Genomic DNA, 21,700 nt, shown 5'->3' on the forward strand with positions numbered 1-21,700 from the left:
GCGTAACAAACATTAGCTCATACGCTTACTGCAACGGTTTAAAATAATCTGCATTTCGTGCAGATGTCTCAACCCTACCCGTTCCTTTTACGATTACTTATTGAAATTCTTCATTCAAACCAAAGCCATAAATCTTTGACCTTTGTTTCAAAACAGTCACGGCCAAGACCACAGCGACAGCTCATGTTTCACCATAAAAACAGGAGACAAAAGCATAAAAAATATTTAATTTACCCCAGTCAAACAAGTGTCCTTTTAAATGCTCTATAATATTTGTTTAAAAGGACATACTTCATTTATACTGTGTATACATCAGGCTACAGAAAGCTTATTCTGAATATTACTAATGGTTACACTAGCACTTCACCACATTATACAGATTTAATAGGGTCTTAATATTTAGGAAATTGATTGGTGTACACAACCAATCACACAATAGAATCATACACAGCTAATTAATTCTTTCTAATATCGACATGATTATAGATATCACCTGAATATCAAAATATGATCCACAAAGTCATACATTCACAAAACATATGATAATGTTAGGTCATTTATCTTCTGCATAAATCTATACAATTATGAAATCAGACATCTAATTATAAAAGATACAAATTTGAAACAGTTAACTTGCATTTCAAGACCATAGAAATTAGATAAATGTACAAAAGAAAGAACAATTCTTACAGAAAATGTGGCACTCTGTTGTCCTCTGCTACATTCGTGACACAATCAGTGCACTTGCCTGGCAGTACTGTGTCAATCAAAAATTCACAGATAATTCCTTTTTTTTTCTTAATCACGTTAACATGTCGACTTTTATATCTCAACACTTTTTGTTCTGCTCTCCGAGCTCAAAACAAAAGTTTAATATTTTGGAAAATGCGTTTAGATGCTTAGCACGTCTGTACACTCCCACCAGCAGTTAGCCTCGCTCTGTGTCACAACATCTGCCTACAGACACAATGCTCTTTGATTAATATCATGTTTGTTGAATCTGTACGAAAAGTGTAAAAATGATTAGGAATTGTCATCTTACACAGAGCTAAGCTAATGGCTGCTAGCTGTAGCTTTATATTCATTGGATTTAGTGGAATTGATCTCAATCTCTTCAACAGAGCAAATAAGTGTATTTTACAAAACGTCAAACTATAAACCTCCATTTTCATTCCTAATGAAGCACAAAACACTGAAACATATTCCACATTTTTTTGTTGACAAATAAGATTGTTTTGCATCACATACAACATATATTCACCTTCAAATGACCCTGCTTAAAATCAGCAAACTCATCTGCTTGTTACGTCATACATTTCTCAAATAAATCTATTTATATTAAAAGTGTGTACATACATAGATAATCTCGGTTGTTTGTTTTATAAGAACAAAATCTATTTTAGCCTAAAAGCTTATGTTAGCATATAAATATATGTTTGTAATAAGCTAATTCTTCCACTATTGACAACATCTAAAATAATTTTAAAATGTGGCGCCTTGTTTTTCACCCTTATCATGTAACAGCTATCAATTATAGAGTGAAAAATGACTTGTCAGGCCACAGAATGACTTTTCTCTCATACTATATCGTCATATACAGCACATATCATGAGAAACTTGGAAATATAGTACAACTGATAATACTTAGTGTGCACCCTCACAGAGTTGAGGAGCTTTGCTTGTAGTCTCTGAGGATGACAGAGGCATGTGTCACATTTGTTGGGCTGCACAAAATTGACTCGGAAACCGGTGAATTGGGAAAGGGGCTCGCTGGAGGAGCAGCACAATCTCGGAAAGGGGAGGGAGGCATCAAACCCAGAGAACCCTCCAGTGCTAAAGAACCCTCCAATGCTAATTTTACATCAACCAAGTCCTCCTCGTTGTGAATCTGAGCGTTGTTGTACATGTAGCCGTGGAGAAGGCCAAACTGGTCGCGGCCCATCTCATCCTCCTCTAAAGGGGAAGTGGGCTCTTCATCGAAGGGTTCCAGGTGCAGAGGCAGGACCGGGTCCTGCTGGATGAGGTGGGCCTGGTGGTAAACAGGCATGCCGCCGCTCATGGCCTCAGGCATGCTGATCATATTACGCTCAGGGTTGTAACTGTTGAATCTACCAACCACCACCTCCTCCTGCAGGTGGTCCATGATGACGTGTCGGGGGATAACGCAATTGGGCCGCAGATGCTGAGGTGTATAGAGCTCTACCTCCTCCACGGCGTTCATCAGTCCACAGGCAGGAATTTGCCCGTGCGGCATCATGGGGGGCGTGATGGGGGGATTGTATCTGATCAGGTCGCTCTCGTCCTCCTCGGCCACATTGTACAAGGTCTTAGTGCTGAGGTCTGAGTAGTCCAGGGCTCTGTTTTGGTACGAATTAGTTAAGGGTTTGATGACAGCCATCTGATTGGAACCTGCTTCCTGTCTCTTCACATGCACTGACAGTCTGTGCCACGTGTGATCCCCTTTTGGAGGATGTCTTGCACCTGGTTCAGACCATGACACAGACTTTCCATTAGAACTATGAACAAAATAAAGATGGCGGTTACTTCACCGGAAAACCCACAAAAGTGGAGACACAAAAGGCAATTTCAGTTCATGTCAGAAATAATTATATAGGTATTTAAAATATAAATCATGTTGTGTGCAATATTCCAGGGTACCTTAAAACGCTTATTTATAATATTAATATTCAATCTAATTCATTCATCCATTCTATCCCGCTCATCTAGGTCACATTATTTCATTAATTATGTCATTTGGAAATATTTCTATATATTACTGGAAATAACTGAAAAAAAGGTTATATTGCTATATTGTTTTCTTTCATGCTTTGGCTGTCATGAGTGTAAAACATGTGTTTTAGTTTAATTCTATGTGATAACAAAAAGGACTAAAAAAGTTCTACCTTATATTTGGTGAACCCTGCAGTAAGCCCTTAACCTATATCAGTGATCCCACTTGTTATCCCGGAGCACACAGAGATGCTTGTTTTAATTTTACCATCAGTTCAAAGGTTAAAATGGCTGTGTGAATTGAGCACTGACCTATATCCGTCACACTTTACAACAGGTGTCCCTATGAAAGTAAATACAGTAAGACATCAGGCTCCCTTGGAGAGGGAATTACAGTAAAACCAGCGTCCCTGAGGTGCCTCAGGAGCAGGCCTCACAGACTCAATTACTGAACCTACCTTCCGTTTCCAGTGTTCTTCTTCCTCTTGAACATGTTGAGCAGGCTGTTGGTTCGGTAGGGAATTTTGCCATCGCCGACGTGCATGCGCACAGCATCCGAGGTGGTGAACGCGCTGCGCACGTTCCGCTCGGGTTTGGCGATAATGATGTACATCTTTGGAGTGAACATGCAGCCCAAAGCGACAGTCACACTGAGGCTCACGGAGAAAGACGTGGTGATGATCTTGTAGTTGCTGCCAAAGTAGATCGGCACAAACGCCAGCCAAATTATGCAAGTGGTGTACATGGTGAAGGCGATGTATTTGGCCTCGTTGAAATTTGCAGGGACGTTGCGGGTCTTGAAGGCATAATAAGTGCAGCTCATGATCAGCAAGCCGTTGTAGCCCAGAGGGGCCACAACACCCACGTTGCTGGTGTTGCAGATGAGGAAGACCTCTTTGATGCTGGGGTAGGATTTGATGGGTTCAGGAGGCTCCATGACGATGAGGGTAACCTCCAAGGAGAGCTGGGCACTGATCAGGATGGATGCAATGACCAATTGAGCCCAAGCACTCATGAACCTCGGCTTCCTTGTGCAAATCTTCTTCTTGCTGCCCGCCAGAATACGGGCGATGCGGTTGGTTTTGGTGACCAGGGCGGAGTAGCACATGGCAGCGGAGAGTCCGACAAGCAGCCTCTGGAGGTAGCAGGAGGCCACGGTGGGTCGGGCGATGAGGGTGAAAGGACACAGGTATCCCAGGAAGATCCCTGCGAGGATGATGTAGCAGAGCTCCCGGCTGGAGGATTTGACCACGGGCGTGTCGCGGTACAAGACAAAGATGAAGGCGACAAATGACGTGACCAGGATACCCATGCAGGAGAAAACCACCTGGATAATGGACTCTGGATTGCTCCACTCCAGGCAGCGCACGGGAATTGGCTCACAGCCTGAAATGGATGAAAACATGACGATATAAACGCAGCCAAAATACACTAAAAGCAGCTCATTAAACTTTAAATGTTGTAGCATCAGCTCGGTGGTTAGATTTTCGATTATACATTTTTAGGGGCTTCAGTATAGAAACATATTGAAAATTAATCAAATACAATTTTAGCCGTAGAAAATATAATAAGTCTCAAAGTAGGTTTTTAGCTCAACTATAAATAAACCCCTTTCTACTCAGCCATGGTCGGGCTGGGCGGCAGCCAGCAGAGGACGGGGCCAATGCAGCAGGACGAAGTAAATCACTGCGTTTTTCATGAATCCAAATACGATCTTGTTTCTGCTTCATGTTGAGAGCACACTTTCAATCTCTAATTTATGTTGTTTTATTTATTTATTGTAGTACAGCAGGAGGGTTGGGGTTGAAGAATAATTGCTATGCCATCCCTGTGTGCCACATTTTCTTGTTTATGTAGGTACCTAAAGGTCTTGTTGTAAAATAAAATAGATGAAGCAGCAAGGAGGATGATCCTATTAAGAAGTGTCTCGTCTTTGAACAGCACAGAAGGCCTTTGAAAGTGGGCCAGAAGAAGAGTGGTAAGTGAAGTAGGGCTGCTGTCGGATAAAATGGTGAAGATGATGAATGGCTCTCAGGTGTCATGGGAAAGGAAAGAAAATAGGACAGAACAGGTTTAGGAAATAGTGCTGAAAGAAATCTTAGCAGGACAAACTGTATGGAGTACAGGTGGGGGCAGGAGGGAAGTAAAGCTTGGAGAAACTTAACTTTCTACAGAGCTACTAATGAGAATCTCCTCTTGTCTGAAAGCATCGATCACGCCCACTGAAGTGACCTAAATTCATCTAAATGTACAATTGCAGAACAGCAACATTGTCTGTTCTAACCAGATGAGGCGTATTGTCTTGGATGGATTTAGCAGAGAAATTACATTTTTGGTAAATTAAAGCAACTGTTGGACATATTGGAAAATACATGTATTCACTTTAATGCTGAGCATTAGATGAGAAGATTGAAACCACTATCATATCTGTAAATATTAAGCTCCAGCTGATTAGCTTAACTTTACATGAATACATAAGAGGAGACAAGCGGAAACAGCTAGCCGGGCTAATTCACAAATCAACATGTTAAATCTCATTTGTATAATTTGTAAAGAAACTGAAAAAAAAGCTAACAAATGTTGTGATCTTATGGGGAGGTAAACCAGTGGAGCCTCCAGAAAGTTGCACATAACTCCCTAATGAGTGTTAGAGGTGCTGGTAGGGGGTCGTTGTTGGGCAGAGCCAGGCCAGCTGTTTTTCTCCGTTTCCTGTCTTAATGCTAAGCCGTGCTAACTGGCTGCTTGCTGTCTCCTTATATTTAACAAACAGATATGAAGGTGGTGGTCAATCTTATCATCTTCTTGGGGGAAAACAAATATGCATATTTTCCAAAATGTCAAGCTCTAAATGGAGAGTGAGGAGTACGAGCCTACCCTCCAGTGCTTCGTCTGGCCACCAGCCGAGCTCGCAGGCCTTGCACGTGAACTCGTCCTGGACGACCTCGTTGTCCTTACAGGCGGTGCAGATCCAGCAGCAGCTCACTTCTCCCTTCCTGATTACCTGGTCAACAAATAAATTAGAAACCTTTTAAAAATACTTTCCTACAAATACCCATCTGGGCCTTTAGTTTGTTTCAGTGTTGGGAGTCCCTGCTGCTTTTAATTCTTAAATCATTATTTTCATCAGAAGCGTTCATAATAACTGTTGAGTTGCCAGGTAGTGAAAACTCTCTTTGAGTAGTTAGATCATTTGACCATTTCTATTTCTAGGAAAGGGCTGCAGATGATCGGGACCAAAAGAAACCATTCATTAACATCTAATTAATATTTGAAGCTGTAGATATGATGATTAAAACCCTTTTCCTAATGACCAATGGATGTGTTTAATGGATTATTAGTTATTAATGGAACATTTCATGTCATTAAAACCAAAAGGATGGACATCAGCCAATGTGTTTGTTCACAACCTGGCAACCCAGCATCTGTGCTCAAGCATGGCTTCATACTGTTCTATAAAGCATTAAATGAGATAATTATGTATTATGTATGTCAATAAATCCATTAGTTAAAACAAAAGCATTGTAGTCCTAATCTTTAAATACCAGTGACTCCAATGCAAAGCTACAATACAGAGGTTCAGATCAGAGGTGACATGTAGCAGGTGGATATCTAAAGGATTTGTGCCTCACCTTGATCTCTCCTTTGGAGCAGGGCTCACTGCAGACGGAGCGGACCATGTCACTGCGGTTAATCTGCATTAAATCATCATCCAGACTGAGTACGCCCTCATGCCAGGAGCCAATGTTGATGTAGTCATAGACACTCGGCTCCACGTGCTGGAAGTTCATAATCTCGTACCTGATGGTGGATAGAAAGCCATAAGTTAGAGGAAGACGTGGGTTAACAAGGTTTCACCGACGCTGAATTAATTCTTAAAAGGGAAGTAACAGTTTTACTGCTACTTAGCATAAAAACAGCATATTGTATCAGCAGGAGGCCTGTCAGGCTCTTGATCAATACTTGTGACTAAGGTATTATTTTGCCAGCTGCTGATATGTCTTTCATATCTTCCTCTCTGGGTTGCAATAAAAACTCCCCACTGGAATTTCAAAACACTACCACACTCACCTGACGATGCAATTTCAGTTGCTCACTGATGAAAGTATAGCTGAAAACTAGCAACTGAAACGATTGTTGTGTGTGTTCAAAACAAGCAGGATTATTATTGAGAGTATGATTGAGATGCCAGACAATTGCTTTTCTCATTGTAATAGGGACATTACTCTGAATATGCAAATGTTCCCTGACTGAATGCAACCTTCAAAATGATTTAGTACATATCTCTATATCAACTCTATATCAACTTTGTGCACATCATATTTGCACTGACAGGATTAATTTTAGCATCATCAGCCCTTGAAAGGTTATTTGGGATGCTGTCTAATACATTTGAGGAGCTTTATATTCACAGTTGTCTTATTTATTGAGTCATTTTACAAAAGCAAACATCTTAGTGTTCCAATTTGCCAACAAATTAATCCATTTCATGCAACAAGAAAACACTGATAATTAAATTTACGCCAAAGAATAAAAACATCAAATTTACTGAATAAAGCACTTTATGCTTTTGGTCAGCCATGTAGATTAAAAAAACTATAAACATATAGCAACTCAAATCACAGTAAACCGTATTATCTGAGACAACAGATTTCTTTTATTTCCGATTTTTCATCTGATTCTGAACGTTGTTTGAATATTCAAATAAAACACCATTTTCTTGTAATTTACACGACCCTGAAATGGACTATTCTGCAAAAGAAGATCTTTTACTTTTTGTAATTTAAATTACAAAGAGTAAAAGTGCACTGGCTCTTTAAAGTTTAAAGGACCAGTGTGTACGATTAGGCGACATCTAGCTGTGAAGTTGCAGACTGCAACCACATGAAGTGTGAAGGAGAACTATGGTGGCCCACAAAAAAAAAAAAAAAGGGAATGTCCCTATCTAGAATTAGTGTTTGATTTGTCTGTTCTGGGCTTATGTAGAAACATGGTGGCCGGCTCCGTGAAGAAGACCCGCTTTGTATGAATAAATGGCTCAGTCTAAGGTAGTGAAAACATGGTTATTATTATATTTTTGCTACGTCTTCCACAAATGAGTATTTCTAGAGGTCTGTAAAGGAAGCGCGTTTTACCTCCCAGGTGAGTCTCCATTCCCGTCAAACCATATGTCCTCTCCGGAAACACCGGCGAAGGACGTCTTGAGGAGAAAGTCCAGCAAGTGGCTGCCATCCACGGGCTTCATGTTCTCACAGAGCCCCACGTGACCGGGGCAAAGAACCGTGTGCATGTCGTGCAGCCCGTGGGCCATGGCGTAGATGGCGTTGATGACGAAGCCCATCTTGCTGTCCTGAACGTAGTTGTCCTCCAGACTTTCGTAACCTGCCCACACATGAAGACACGGTGAGGACTCAGGCCTTTGAAGGGAAAGCCTTACAGGAGGTGCTTCATTGCTGCAAGCGGTATAGCATGTTATGTGTTATCAGTTAGAGTAGTTTCTACTGTTCAGGTGCGTCTAGCGTGATGCGACATATTACAAAGGAGTGATAGGGTGCTCACAGATACATTCTCGTTATTATTCTCTGAATACAGGCAGCGCGCTATACACGCCTCTTTGGCTCAGTGGGAGACATGCTTTAAAAGAACTAGAAGCTTCAGAAAACGGCTTCAAAGAAACCTTGTTACCATGCATTCCTGAGTCGGGCTTCAATTAGAGCTGGTCTGAAATATTGTGTCTCGTCAAGCAGGAAAAACAAACATAGCGTGCTCATGTGTTTAGGATCTGTTGTCTGATTATTTCTCCTCAGACAAACACGATGAGTGAATGAGACAAACAGTGTGTGGAGTTCAAACACACCCTATCAGTTCAGTGTAAAGCAAGCTAGAAGCAGAGGGAGCAGGTTTTTTTCTTTTGCTTTGTGTTAAAAGTAGCATGTTAATTTAGTGTTATTTCAAAGAGCTGCGTCATGCATTCAATATGTTGAAATAGAGTAACAGGTACATATGTTTGACAGCTCCTAGAGCTGAAGATGCATTTTTCATCTTTTGCTAGAGCACAGAAAGGTCTTCACTTTGTAAATCTTTCTTTCTACTAAATAATTGCACTTGGACCCTTGTATAATTTAGTATAATACTATCACACACGTACATTTAGACCTTTTTTCTTTTTTTCTTTTTACAAAAGGATCACGCTGGTGAAGCACCTGGAGTAAATAACCAGCGCTTATGAATAAAATTATGCTCTTGTTGGCTTCACCTGAATCCCAAACTCCCTGTTTCATATTTTATGAATAAGGAGCAGAGTTTCATGTAACGACTGATAATGTAATCTCTGATGGAGATTGATACGACAGAATTTTACCCTACAAGGAAATATATAGGATTAGGTGTTCATCCTGATATCTTAATATATTTTATTGATGATGCATGAATATTTCAATACAAAACCAAAATTTAATTTAAGTGATGAGCAAGATTATTGTTACACTGTCAGCAGTCTTCCTAGCTGGTATATTCAAAAAGTCATGGTCATTAATGACACAGCTCTTTATGTTATCCAGCCACGTTTAAATGACCTTTTCTTAGCCCTTCTACAATGTATTAACGGATATTCATTTAAAATAATAGGAGACAATAAATTGTTGTTAAATTATGTTTGTTTGAAGAATTTCTAAAAACCTAATTTATGAATTTAAGGATTATTTAAATAGTTCCATCATTTTTCATTGAGAGTTTCATATTTTCATGCTCTGTGTAAGCATTCACACACTGCACAAATCAACATTCAACTGTGTGGTGCACAAGCCGACAGGCTTTACGAGCATCATCCATTGCCGGTGTGTTTTCTCACAACATGTTTTAAATCAAGTGATGATCGTTAAAAAAACGGACTGCTGAGAAAACGACTGCCTGTGCAGACAAACACATAAACACATAAACAGTAGATTCAGTCGGGTAGCAGCTGGGCGAGCGTCCGATGGGAGCTGCTGGTGATGACCTAGTTTAACAGCTCCTTGGCTTTGACGCTCGCCTCACTCACTGAGCTGCGTGAGCTTCAGTCATGATGCAATGATGTCACGATGGCAGCATGCAAGACATTCTAGTCGGCTTTTTAAAGTTCAGTCGGCTGCAAGACAACCCAACGTTTTCTGTCCAAATATGAATAAAACTGCTCTAAAATACGTGTTATCTGTTAGAATACGGCATCACTAGTTCTGTGGCTACATGCAACTCAAGCCGGATCAGCCAGTTACCATCTCACTATCTCACTCAAATGTTATTGGGCTGTTTTGTACGACTTAAAAGGGCGTGAGGGCACAAAGTGAGAGATCAATTCTCTCTCACTGAAGTGTAAGCAAAAACTAATTAAAACATCCCAATAGCTTCATATATTAGAGGTTTACTGAGATTAATAGTACGTTTAGAGAGAAATAAGAATATGAACTGACGAGCAAAATGATCACATCATGTGATTAAACCTTAATATCAGTCAACCTCTACGTATATTGCCAAAGTGAGGAGCATTATGATTCCATTCAGAGGGATTCACTCACCGTCCTGGAGTTCTACACCAAAAAAATCAATAAGAAAATCAATAAGGAAATAAAAACAATAGAAGTAACAGCAAGCAATAACTCACACAAGTAAGTATACTAACAACTGCAATCAAAAAATGAAGCTTTGTAGGAATGAATACAAGCTTGAGGAATGTGCATAATAAAGAAGAGAGGCTCTATTCTCGTAGATTATGTGCAAACGCTGCAAAGGAATAAATGATTAAAACAACTGCAGAAAGGGAGATGCAATGCCAAAAACAAATTCACTTGAAGAACCTTGAGAGCTGTCAACTGAAAAGGAATCAAATGTGTTGGGTTTTTTGTTGCATGCATAATTCTATATTTACGTTTATCAATATGATGAATTTTAAAGAAGGTTTTTAGAAACACTGAATTAAACAGCATCAGCCGGGTACCTTAAGATTGAAAACGTAAATATATCTATAGATATATTTGTAAAATAAATATGTAAGAGTGGTATGCAAAAATATATTTTGGAAACATGCTTGTTGAGCATTGTTTCGAGAAATCAAGTACATGAGCTGATGCAATAATTTAGTTCCTTTGTAAAATAAAAGGACTTAATTTACCTAGATCATCATCCTCTGTAAAGCCAAGTATCACAGAAATGAACAATATGAAAAAAAAAATGTGTTATTGGTTTGACTTGGAAAGAACTCTCCCCTCTGGCAGTCTAATTCATGATTTAAGAATGTGTTCCAGTTTATGGGGCCTTTTGGCTTCGTCCGCCGGGCATTGCACACATCAGAACAGTTCACAAAGACAAGCCGATGTGCACGCTGGCATAAAGATGTAAACCAGAGGAACTGCAGGAAACATCATAATTGCCTGACGAATTGTTTAGCTGTATACCTGAGCAGTTTCGTCCATAATTCAGGTTCTCGAGTGGGTGACCGGGAAGGCGGCACTGGAAGCGGTACTGCCAGAACTCGGGGAACCACGGGTTGCGGGTGTTGGAGCTGAGCTTAAGCTTCAGGAAGTAGTCATCGAAGGAGGAGACCTCGTCAGACTGCAGCTTCACAGTGATGCCGCCCACGGCCTCCTGTTCGTATCCCTCCACCACCTCGACCCGGTCGGCCCAGCCGTCGCTGCGGGGAGAGAAACACCGTGAGAAAACCGTGGGCACGAGCACCAGTTTGTGCCTCTCAAGCATTCACATTCACATTTGAGTCACAGCGCTAAACTGCAGAAAAGAAACTGTTGACCTTAGGAGCCCAGAAGGTCATTCACATTGTATTTTCTGAAGGAATTTCTCATGGTTGGAAATGATGTACTGTATGCCCTTGCTTGCGTTACATTTTAAGGCTTTTATATTTTTTCTTGTACAAAATGTAATTATCCTTGTTGTTTCCACCATCCCAGAATCAATCAACCAACCTCAGAGAACTAAATATATTCTCAACTGGTTAGAAGAGTCTTTGAGGCTTCTGGAAACTCCTCCAGAAAATAGGAATGTGTAGAAAATGACCTTCTGGGGTTTTCAGAAATCACTAGGTATTTTTCAGCACTGTGATTCAAATGTAATATTAAAACATGAGGCATAAACTGGGGTCTTGTAACTGAGGTTAATATTGGCCAAGAAGTCTGCAAGATTTTGGCTTCACGTGGATTTTTAAAACCAGTTAAATAAATAGAAAAAAATAGAATAAAACTGCATAATTGTCAAGAATAACAGTTTTTGAAAAGTTTGAAGTTTAGGGAAACGAGAGACTAAACCCCAACACTAACAGCTATTTAGCAATTTGTGCAATGTATATTCCTTACTGTTAACCTTGTTTATATTGTTGGCATTGTTTTATCTTCATCTATCTGTTTGTTTAAATTTATATTTCCGCTCTTCATATTTCGACTCCGCTCCTACTTTGTACTGCAACTGCTGCACAACAATTTCCCTTTATCTACTTTATTTTAAGTCAAATATTATGAATCCTATGGCAAAGTCAAAAAGGTAAGAACAAATCGTTTGCATCTGACAAAAGGAAAACAGTAGTAGGGTAGCACTTTATAATAAGTGCACACTATTTTAGTAAAGCATGGTTGGAATAATGCTTTATAAATGATGAATTAATTCATGCTAAATAGTGTGCACTTATTATAAAGTGCTACCCAGTAGTTTTATGTTGCTGGTGAAGCTCCAGACGTCTTTGACAGCATTGTGTTTGAAGCTACGTGCAGCCTCACTAACAAGCCTCGCACTGAATCCTGCAGGAACCTCTGACTTTGTTACCCTTCAGTCTTCCTGCTGAGGGCCGTGGAGCTCACTGTACTTGCCGAACCAAGAAAAAAAAAAAGAAAGTCTCCCGACTCCACAGACACAATCACGAGTCCAGTGAGAAGTCGCAGCTTTGTGCTATATTGGCACAATCTGCCGAAGAGAGAAAGCAGTTCCCGCCCTCTACAAAGACACTTTTTTGTTCGATAGTCACAGTTTGTATTTATAGTTTACATGCTTGTCTATTTGAAAACAAATTCTGCATCGAATTCTCTCACAAAAGATCTGGCTGATGAGACAAATGCTTCGTTTGACATGAATAAAAGAAAAAACCTCCCTTCATTTGAGTTGCAAAACGCATCTTTAGCTTTTCTCAGCAGTGTGGAATGAAATCCATGATGCATATGTTTGAAAACTGCAGAGATGAATAGCACCGTTTCGAGGATGACTCTCTCGATTGCAACAACACACTGACTATAATAAAACAATACACATAATCGTTTCTGGTCACAAAACTTGAAATCCTCACGTTCAGAACGGTAATCTTCTGATAAGCTGCGACAACTGGAACGTATGAACACACACACTATGATGACTTAAATGCCAACAATTATTAAGGGTACTGTTGGCATTGTCACAGTGAGTGTGTTAGAATACTGACAATGTTGGCACTATCCCCGCTTTAGAGGCATATTTATCTCAAATGCTGCTTCACATGCTTTTCTTTTTTGCAAAGACACACATACCTTTGAGGCAAAACAACAAATCTTTGTATTCATAACAGAAGCACTTCATCCACAGAGCAAAAATATCAATTACCAGCCTTCAAAAACCCCACATTTGGCGACAAAAAAAAGAAAAGCCGAAGCCAATAGCACGTTTGTCTTGGCTGGCACTTCAAGAATAAACTGACAATGGCTGTCCAGCGTGACAGCATCAACAGTACCTGGCCATCTGCTTCTCAGCATCACATCCCCTCCAGTCCAACACTCGCAGTGCCAAAAACCTCCAGCCCTGACGTCAACGCACACACACACTGTACATCTCACATTCATGAATCATTTCATTTGAGGGAAGGAGACATTGTCGCAGGACAATATCGAAAGTACGAGCAGAGTATTTACGTCAACTGAATTGCGTTTTATGAAATGAACAAGGAAGAAGATATGTTCAAAACAAAACAGATTAGGAGTCAACCACAGGATCATAAAACTGATATATTATTTTGTTCATTTCACTTGAGAGTTGTTCAGATGAGTTGTTTGTTGTTTTTTTTAGATGTGTGGGATCTGTTTGTATGAGAACGGCCATTTCTTTTATCCTGCACACAGCAGAAGATGGGTGGCTGATGACCAGCACCTTGGGCATTTTTTCGACTGGCCCACTACACAGGGCTGCATGTGTTCACTTACTGCATCACTCTAAAAAACATTTTCTGTTTTCAGTAGTCTCCTTGACCCAGAAAAAAAAACGCACGCACTCTCCTCTACCAAACTCACGCCTTCCTTATCTTCCGTGGAGACAAATTCAAGTGGAAGGGGTGAGAGCGAGTTGAAACTCTCTTTTTTCACACTCGCATTTCATCATTTGGGTTAAGAAGAAGGTTTTTTTTGACTCCCTCTCATCAGCCTTTGTGAATAAAGTAGACACAAATTAATGAACCGCTCTCAGTAAATGAACCGTGGCTTTTATCGTGGGCTATTTCAGGTGCCGCAGCTCCTCCTAACAGGACTTGAGGTGAGCTGTGGAGACTCCACAAAGGGGGGAATGTCTGCTATAAGTGCTGATATGAGCTTTGATGTTCGCTGCTCTTCATTCCCCAGCTTATGCTGGAGGTGCTGTCCCATATTAGCCCATCCTGCCTGTGATCTGACAGGGAGAGGGAGAGCTCGCTGCGTGGATGCATTATTCATTACTGAGCCCGACTCAAAGCATCTTCTGCTTTCAGAGGAACTCTACTCCCAGAAGGAAAAAATAATATTTCGGTTCCATATGAACTTTGTGTATACCATCCATCCTGAGCGGCGGAAAATATAAAGACATCTGTATTTTCCTTACAGGATTATGGTGTCATTTTACTGGGAAATAGTACTATTTTAAATTTGAATGCATTTCAATTATTGTTATTATTGTTATTATTATCTTATTAATCTACTATGCAACTTGTAAATCACTTCGATCTACTGCATATGAAATGTCCTATTGTACATGAACAAATTACCTCACCTTAACAAATATAGTGTATAATTATTTAATAAAATAGTACGACCAAAAGCTCCAGAACAGCTACTAAATGGACCTTGAAGTAAAAATGTTTTGTCAACTTTTGTTTCTAAGGACAAAAATGTATCTTCAATCTGAACTTCAAAGCAATTCTGGAGGGAAAGTCCTTTGGGTGCTCAGAAAAATGGAAATCTCAACTTCCTCTGCTGGGGAAGATCATGTGACACGACCGAAAGCTCCAAAACAGCTGCTAAAAGGACCCTCTGGTAAGATTGTCTGGTCAACTACAATTATCTTCATTATCTCCCCAAATATCAATGTCAAACAGTGAGGCACAAATAGCTGAAGTCATGAGCAAAGAAATGCACATTTTTGTTACGGGGAATTATTCACTCATACTGAATGAAAGCTTAAGAACAGCTACTTATTGGACCGTTCAAGGTCAAATATTTATATTTTTTCAACAAAACAAGCAGTAAATGTAAACCTGCTGGATTTATTTTTCACATTTTGGTATTCATATTTCGGTAAAACCTTCTAGCTCTACAACTTGAATGTACATGAGAGGCACAAATTGGTGTTTTTTTTAGCAACAAAAAAAAGCTCTCACAGCTATTAGCAACTTATGGTCCTTGCCGTTACCCTTGTTTATATTTCTTGGCATGTGTATTGGTTTATTTATATTTTCATTCACGTTGTTTATATTTGCACTCTTTCCGACTTTGTACGGCAAATGCTACATAACAATTGCGCTTAAAATAATTAAAGTGACATCTCTTCTCTCTTTTGAAGTCAAATAATATGAAATATTTTCGCTGCAAACAAATTGTATAACAAGCAGTTTGCATCTGACAAAAGGAAAACAGTTGTTTTGTGTTGCTGGTGAAGCTCCAGAAGTCAGTGACATAGTGTGTTTGAAGCTACGTGCAGCCTCACTAACAAGCATCCCACTGCAGAAACCTCTGACTTTGTTTCCCTTCAGCCTTCCCGCTGAGCGACGTAGAGCTCACTGGACTTGCAAACAAGAAGAAAACAAAAGTCCGCAGACACGTTCAAGTCCTGTGAGAGTTTCTTACTTAAACTTCCAATTTACCTGTTCATTAATGTGTTTTAATTCCCTTAAAACCTCTCGATCCCTGTTGCACACATCGCACAAACACCAGATAAGGATATGTAGTTAAACATGGAGCGACGTGTTCATCCTGCATACCCACAACATGTTCGGCTAAAAGCTCATGAAATCTTTTTTTACGAAAACAAAATTTAATTCCAACACCTCACAAATAAAGGAGCACACAGCGAAAACAGACAAACAGTGCATAGTGGTGCTAACGTTAACGATTTTGTCACTTCATGCTATCTGCACATATCATTATGAAAGCTGAGAGACTGAACCAGCGGTCGAAGAAGAGAAAAGGTAAACGTCACTTCAAACAGTCAAACCATAAATTGTGTAGTTTTCAAAAGTTGTGTTGAACAGTATATCAACACTGCTAATGTCTACTACGATATTTCTGGTTAGTTTTTAAGACAATTCCAGCCAGTATGCACTCTGTCTCCATCTGGTGGATTAATCCTGGTACTGCACACATCATAACGGCGTTGCCTTTTAAAACGGCATGGAGCCGTCCAAATAGACAAAAGGTAATGTGTTTTTTTTCATAGGAATACGTTTAGAGTCTAATTTATATATTTTCCTTCATCAAAGGCAAACACAGTTAGATAGTATTAATATCTATAAGGACATTTCAATTAAATTAGTTGTATATTTATTTGAGAAAATTACCCAAATGGCCAATTTTGAGCTTTTGCCTGTATTTAAAACCTCTTTGTGTCCAGGTAATTTTCAGATGTTGATATGTGATTTGCAAAAGGTTTTGTGCAGCAACTGCATCATTCTAAAGGGATATTCACTGTTAAAATGTAGTTTTGTGAGATGGAAATAAAATCCTTCATTTATTTCTATCTTCATTTACATATATTCAGTAACATATAACATACTAATGCACAAGTGTGATATAAATATTATTCCAATAGACCTTGTAGTTGCAGAGTTACACTCTATTCAGTTTGGGCATGTCATTTTCCAGCAGGAGCCAGAGGCCGACAGTTCAAGAGGTAAAATTGTTTTAAAAACTCTCTAAAAACTTGTTTAACACCCCAGCATCAAAAATAAGAAAGAAAATGTTTCATCATCCTGAAAAAGTCTTGTTAAAAACATGTGTACTTTTCATCCAAAGAAACAAAACAGATAACCTAAAAAAACAAACCTTGTGGGAAAACAATCTCTAACAAACCTAAAAACTGAATATTTCAGTTCCATATAAACTTTGTGTACCACCCAGAGAATACAACAATATAAGCAGGAGATTCAACAGGATCTGCATTTCCCAGCTTTTAAATGCACATTTTGAACCAAATTGTTTTGTCAACCGCTATTTCCAAGGTCAAGAATTAACTTTGAATGTCAAAAATGGATGAAAAGTCCTTCAAGTGCTCGGAAAAAACAACAACTTAGCAACCTGCGGCTACCGAGATACATGATATGATTGAAAACTCCAGAACAGCTACTAAATGGACCTAGATTGTTGAGATTTAGATGTTCAATACAATTATCTTCATTACTGACACAAACATTATTCATCCATGTGGCACACAGAGCTGTTTCTGTTATCTGTTGTTTATTTAAACTTTCAGTTTAATTCTCCGAATGATTATTGTGTCGGCCATTAAGCCCCGTATGGACCTATATAGGTCCTTTTTTAGAAATGTATTTAAACTGTGTAAAACATTACAATAATCATGAACAAATATATTGATGCTCCACATCAAATTAAACAAGAGAACCTGGGCTACAATAATTAGTCAGCCATTTCAACACAACTCAAACACCAACTAAAATAATTATTAAAATAAAATAGTTATAATTTTGTCACGAGTCAGCCCACTCTACATGATCCCGGAACTAGCAGCCCGTAGCTTGGTGCTATCAGAAAAAGACAAATGGAAAAAAGCAAGACAATTCCAAACAGACACCAAATCCCTCTGCTGCAAAGCATCACCGAAATATGAACCAAAGAACACAGCAACATAAATCGCTGACTCAGCAATTTCTTCTTTTTTTTTGGAGAAAATAGCAAATAAAAGAAAAAATGCATTTCCCTCAGTAAATCCCCACTATTACAAGTTTATTGAACACCATAAGTCATATACAAGTGAAATATAAGGTTTGCTACATGAAAAAATTCAAATGTCACAGATGCGCGAAAATATGCGCAAATGTGCCAAAATGGAGATTTTGGAAACCTCGCCTGAATTCTCTTTGTACTTTACCTCTCTGACTTTGTTCTGATTCACTTTTTCAAGTGAAAACATTGCAGAGAGACTGTTCACATATTGTGCTATGATGAGGGAGAGCCTCAGGGCTTAGTGAAGCATCATTTCAAGGAGATAATAATCACCCTGAAAGTGCTTTTTTTTATAGGCGGACCTGAAACTTCTATTTTTTCTGTGTTTCAATCTTTATTTTCTCTTAGCCAGCAACATATATACTAATATTTACACATCTGACCAAAAGCTCACAGGGGTTGCCTTTATTATAACACCAGAATTATTTTCGAGCTAAATCCTAAAAAAAATGCCATAGAGCTTAACGGGTTAAAGTCTTCAAAAAAGACACTGTAGGCTTCTAAAAAAACAAGAAAGACAGAATTATTTTCATCAGTCTTGTTTGAAACTTTTCATCCCCAAAAAATAAAATAAAAAAACAACCTGACGGACAAAACAGGAACTCCTGTGAGGGAAAGAACCGTGAACAAACCTGCCAATGAGGAGGAACTCTCCGGCCACGCCGAGCCGCCTCATGGCCATGAGCAGCCCTCGGACCGTCATGCCTTCACAGAAGCAGACCACCACCCTGGCTTTGGGCAGACGCTCGCGCAGCTTCCTCAGCAGCCGGTCGAACTGCTTCTCCCCGGCGTTGCTGTAGATCTTGTCAGAGTGGGCGATGCAGAGGCCGTCCCGCGAGGCGAGCTCTTTGAACACCTCCATCCCGCTCTCGCCGTAGTTACCTGAGGAAGACGAGAGAAGCCAAAGAATCAATGGGTTTCAAATGAGTCAAGGACAGCTAGCTGAGACAAAACCTCTCTTCCTTTAGGTTTTAAGTGGTCCGCTGTGTCCTCAGAGCAGTACAAGAACAAACAGGGTTAAAGTGACCTCAACAGCAACATCTGAGGATGAGGGGAGCGCTCTTCATCATTAATGGTGAACCTCAAGAAGTGGTTTCAAAGCTTCAGTATTTAGGTTGAATTCTGTCATCATTTATCAGTTGAATTTGCCAAAAGCACACCGAGATCCTTATCGCAGTAAACAAAGAAGGCTTGCCAGGTTTTACTTGGACTTTTATCAGCTGTTAAGTATCTCACATTGTGCTCTTGCTCAATACTGTGGGTGGAATCTCAATTTTTATAATTTATACGCTTTTACATGCTGTAGAAATGTATTCATCAGTGAATCCAATGTTAATGTTAATTACAATGTGCACAACGCGGTGTTGTATAGTATGCAAGTGTGATTGCTCAAACGAGAAACAACATTGTGTGGAAAGATTAACTTTTCCAGCCTGAACCGATAATTAAATTAAAAATAGAAAATCAAATGCAGGTTGCAACAAGGGCTGGAACTAGTAATTATGTTCCTTATCTTTTAATTTATTCATTGTTTTTGTCGATACAATATCAGAAAAAAACTGAAAAATGTCCATCACGTGGACCCCAAAGGTAAAGGCTTCAAATTGTTGCTTTTGATCGACCAACAATCCACAACCAAGGTATTGTCAGCTTACTTGCATAAAACAGAGGAAAGCCGCAAATCCTAACATTTTAGATCCTAATGTTTGTTTACATTGCATGAAATTCAATAACGGATGATTTGTTTTGAAGCTATAGCTGCGACAGCTGCTGACACCTGCAGGAGCAACAAAGTCAAACTGAGGATGAAGAGAAAAGAAGAGTATTTTGTGTCTAAATGCAATTGGTCTCCGTGGACTTTGATGCATAATTAGGACCTCAGTCGGAACAAAAGAGCTCAGAGAACCGCCATTTTCTCTTTCATCCTCTAAAATTTAACCTCTATTCATGCAAATATCATGGAGATGAGCCACACAAAGGAGTACACAACTGTCTGCAGCCACCTGCTGTTAAAACATTAGTCTACAAACGTCATTCACACAAAAACACAGAACATTGATTGAACCAGTGCTGAGCTTGCAGAGAAGGTTATGAGCTGCCATGAGCTTCTAAGATGGCCCGTCTTGTCTTTAATCTCCTGTTTGCAGGGAATAACACCACGAAGACCGGACTGATGATTCATGCACTAAAAGCATGAGCAGCCGGCCCGGCTAGGTAACACAGAGAGAGAGGGACTTTCATCTCTGCTCAGGTAGACATTGCTTCACGATACCTCTACATCACAAAAAGGTGTTTGCTGCTATAATAATGATCAGAATGTTAAATCAGCTAAAGGGTCAGTGCGTTTGATTTTACACCTGAAGTTTAGTTCACTTGTCTATGGGGTGTTACTCAGCATGTGAAAACACAATTGCATAATGTCTTCTGTGTTTCTGGAGAAGTGTTCAAAACTATGTGGGTGGCAGCGAGGGTCAAAGAAATGGGGCTATAGAGTTGCATTGTGGGAGATGTAGGAGCCTATGTTTTTGGAGCATGACACAGATTTCAAGTTATGAATTATTTTTCTGCTTTAATTTCGGGCAATCATCTTTTGAATCCGTCCCTTGTGAGTCCCCCAACGTTATGTAAGTGCCATGCGTGGCTTACCCTCCGTGTGCACTGCAGATACGTAGGTCCAGTTGTACCGCTTGACGATATCCAGGAGGGCCCTGGCCTGCAGAGTGTCTGAGGGCACCACCCTGAGGAAGTACTTGAACAGTGTCTTATCACTGAGGTCGATACTGGTGGCCGAATAGGCGATCTGCGGGATGTTGAACAGCTGCAGGAGGTTTTGAACTTGAATCGCGACCGAGCTGGAGCCGGGCCCGATGACCCCCGCGATGGGCTTCTTGGTTGACGGCGGCTGACTGGAGGGAACCCCCTCGATGCACCACCTGGAGCCGTCCTTGTCGTCCCGGATGGAGATGAGAGAGTCTCGTATGAACTCGATGCTCTGCTCCAGAGCCACCGAAGAGTGCCAGCAGGAGTCCCTGATCTCACAGCCCAGGGTGATGTTGGGCAGCAGGTTCGGGTCCGAGTTAATCCGGTCCAAGGCGTGGAACATGGCCTCCACTCTTTGGATGCCGTACTGCTCGCGGACTTCTCCACATTTCCGGTCTGCCACCTTCTCAGCTGACGGTTGGTGGTGAACAGAGAAGAGGGCCCCAATTATAATATCCCCGTCCATCCTCGCCACCAGACGAGAGGCGGAACTCGGCACCGACGACCTCTCATACTTGCCTCTAGACAACGCAAATGCCTCAAACAGTAAAATGCTTATGGCAGTCAGGTAAATCATATTCGACATTGTGCCACAGCTGCTGAATGTAGAATCATGTCCACTTTGCCATAATGGAGGTCCATCAATCCACGTTTGGATGAAATGGAAATGAACTCGGCTGCTTCTCCTTCAGATTGTCAACCTGTATGAGAGACGTGGAGCATTAACACATGTAACTCTGTCGGTTAGTCTTCAAACAGAGTCTGGTTCCAGCTTCTCACATATGAACTAGATTTAATGCTTTTCTTTGTTATCTCTGATAGCAAACTGACTATCTTTGTGTTTTAGACTGTTGGTCGGATAAAACAAGTCATTTGAATACATCACATCCAGCTTTTTTTCCTTCTTTTTTTCTCATATTCTCTGACAGTTTACTTGTCTAATACGATTAAACGTAAAGTCTAATTAATTAAGATGAATTGATAATGAAAATAATCCATTCATGTGACTTATC

The 21,700-nt window shown here is 40.1% G+C and overlaps 1 protein-coding gene across 1 annotated transcript; it reads right to left on the reverse strand.

Moving 5' to 3' along the window:
• Window positions 1-1,657: 1,657 nt before the first annotated feature.
• grm1b (glutamate receptor, metabotropic 1b) lies at window positions 1,658-21,273 on the reverse strand (the record flags this gene model as incomplete). Its single annotated transcript, XM_079220737.1, has 8 exons — window positions 1,658-2,516; window positions 3,189-4,116; window positions 5,605-5,731; window positions 6,360-6,528; window positions 7,863-8,109; window positions 11,157-11,392; window positions 18,560-18,809; window positions 20,574-21,273. 8 exons carry the CDS (start codon window positions 21,271-21,273, stop codon window positions 1,658-1,660), a joined length of 3,516 nt encoding a protein of 1,171 aa, XP_079076863.1.
• Between the last annotated feature and the right edge of the window lie 427 nt (window positions 21,274-21,700).

The sequence above is a fragment of the Taurulus bubalis genome (genome assembly GCF_910589615.1).
Source record: "Taurulus bubalis genome assembly, chromosome: 1".
NCBI classification, from domain to species: domain Eukaryota; kingdom Metazoa; phylum Chordata; class Actinopteri; order Perciformes; family Cottidae; genus Taurulus; species Taurulus bubalis.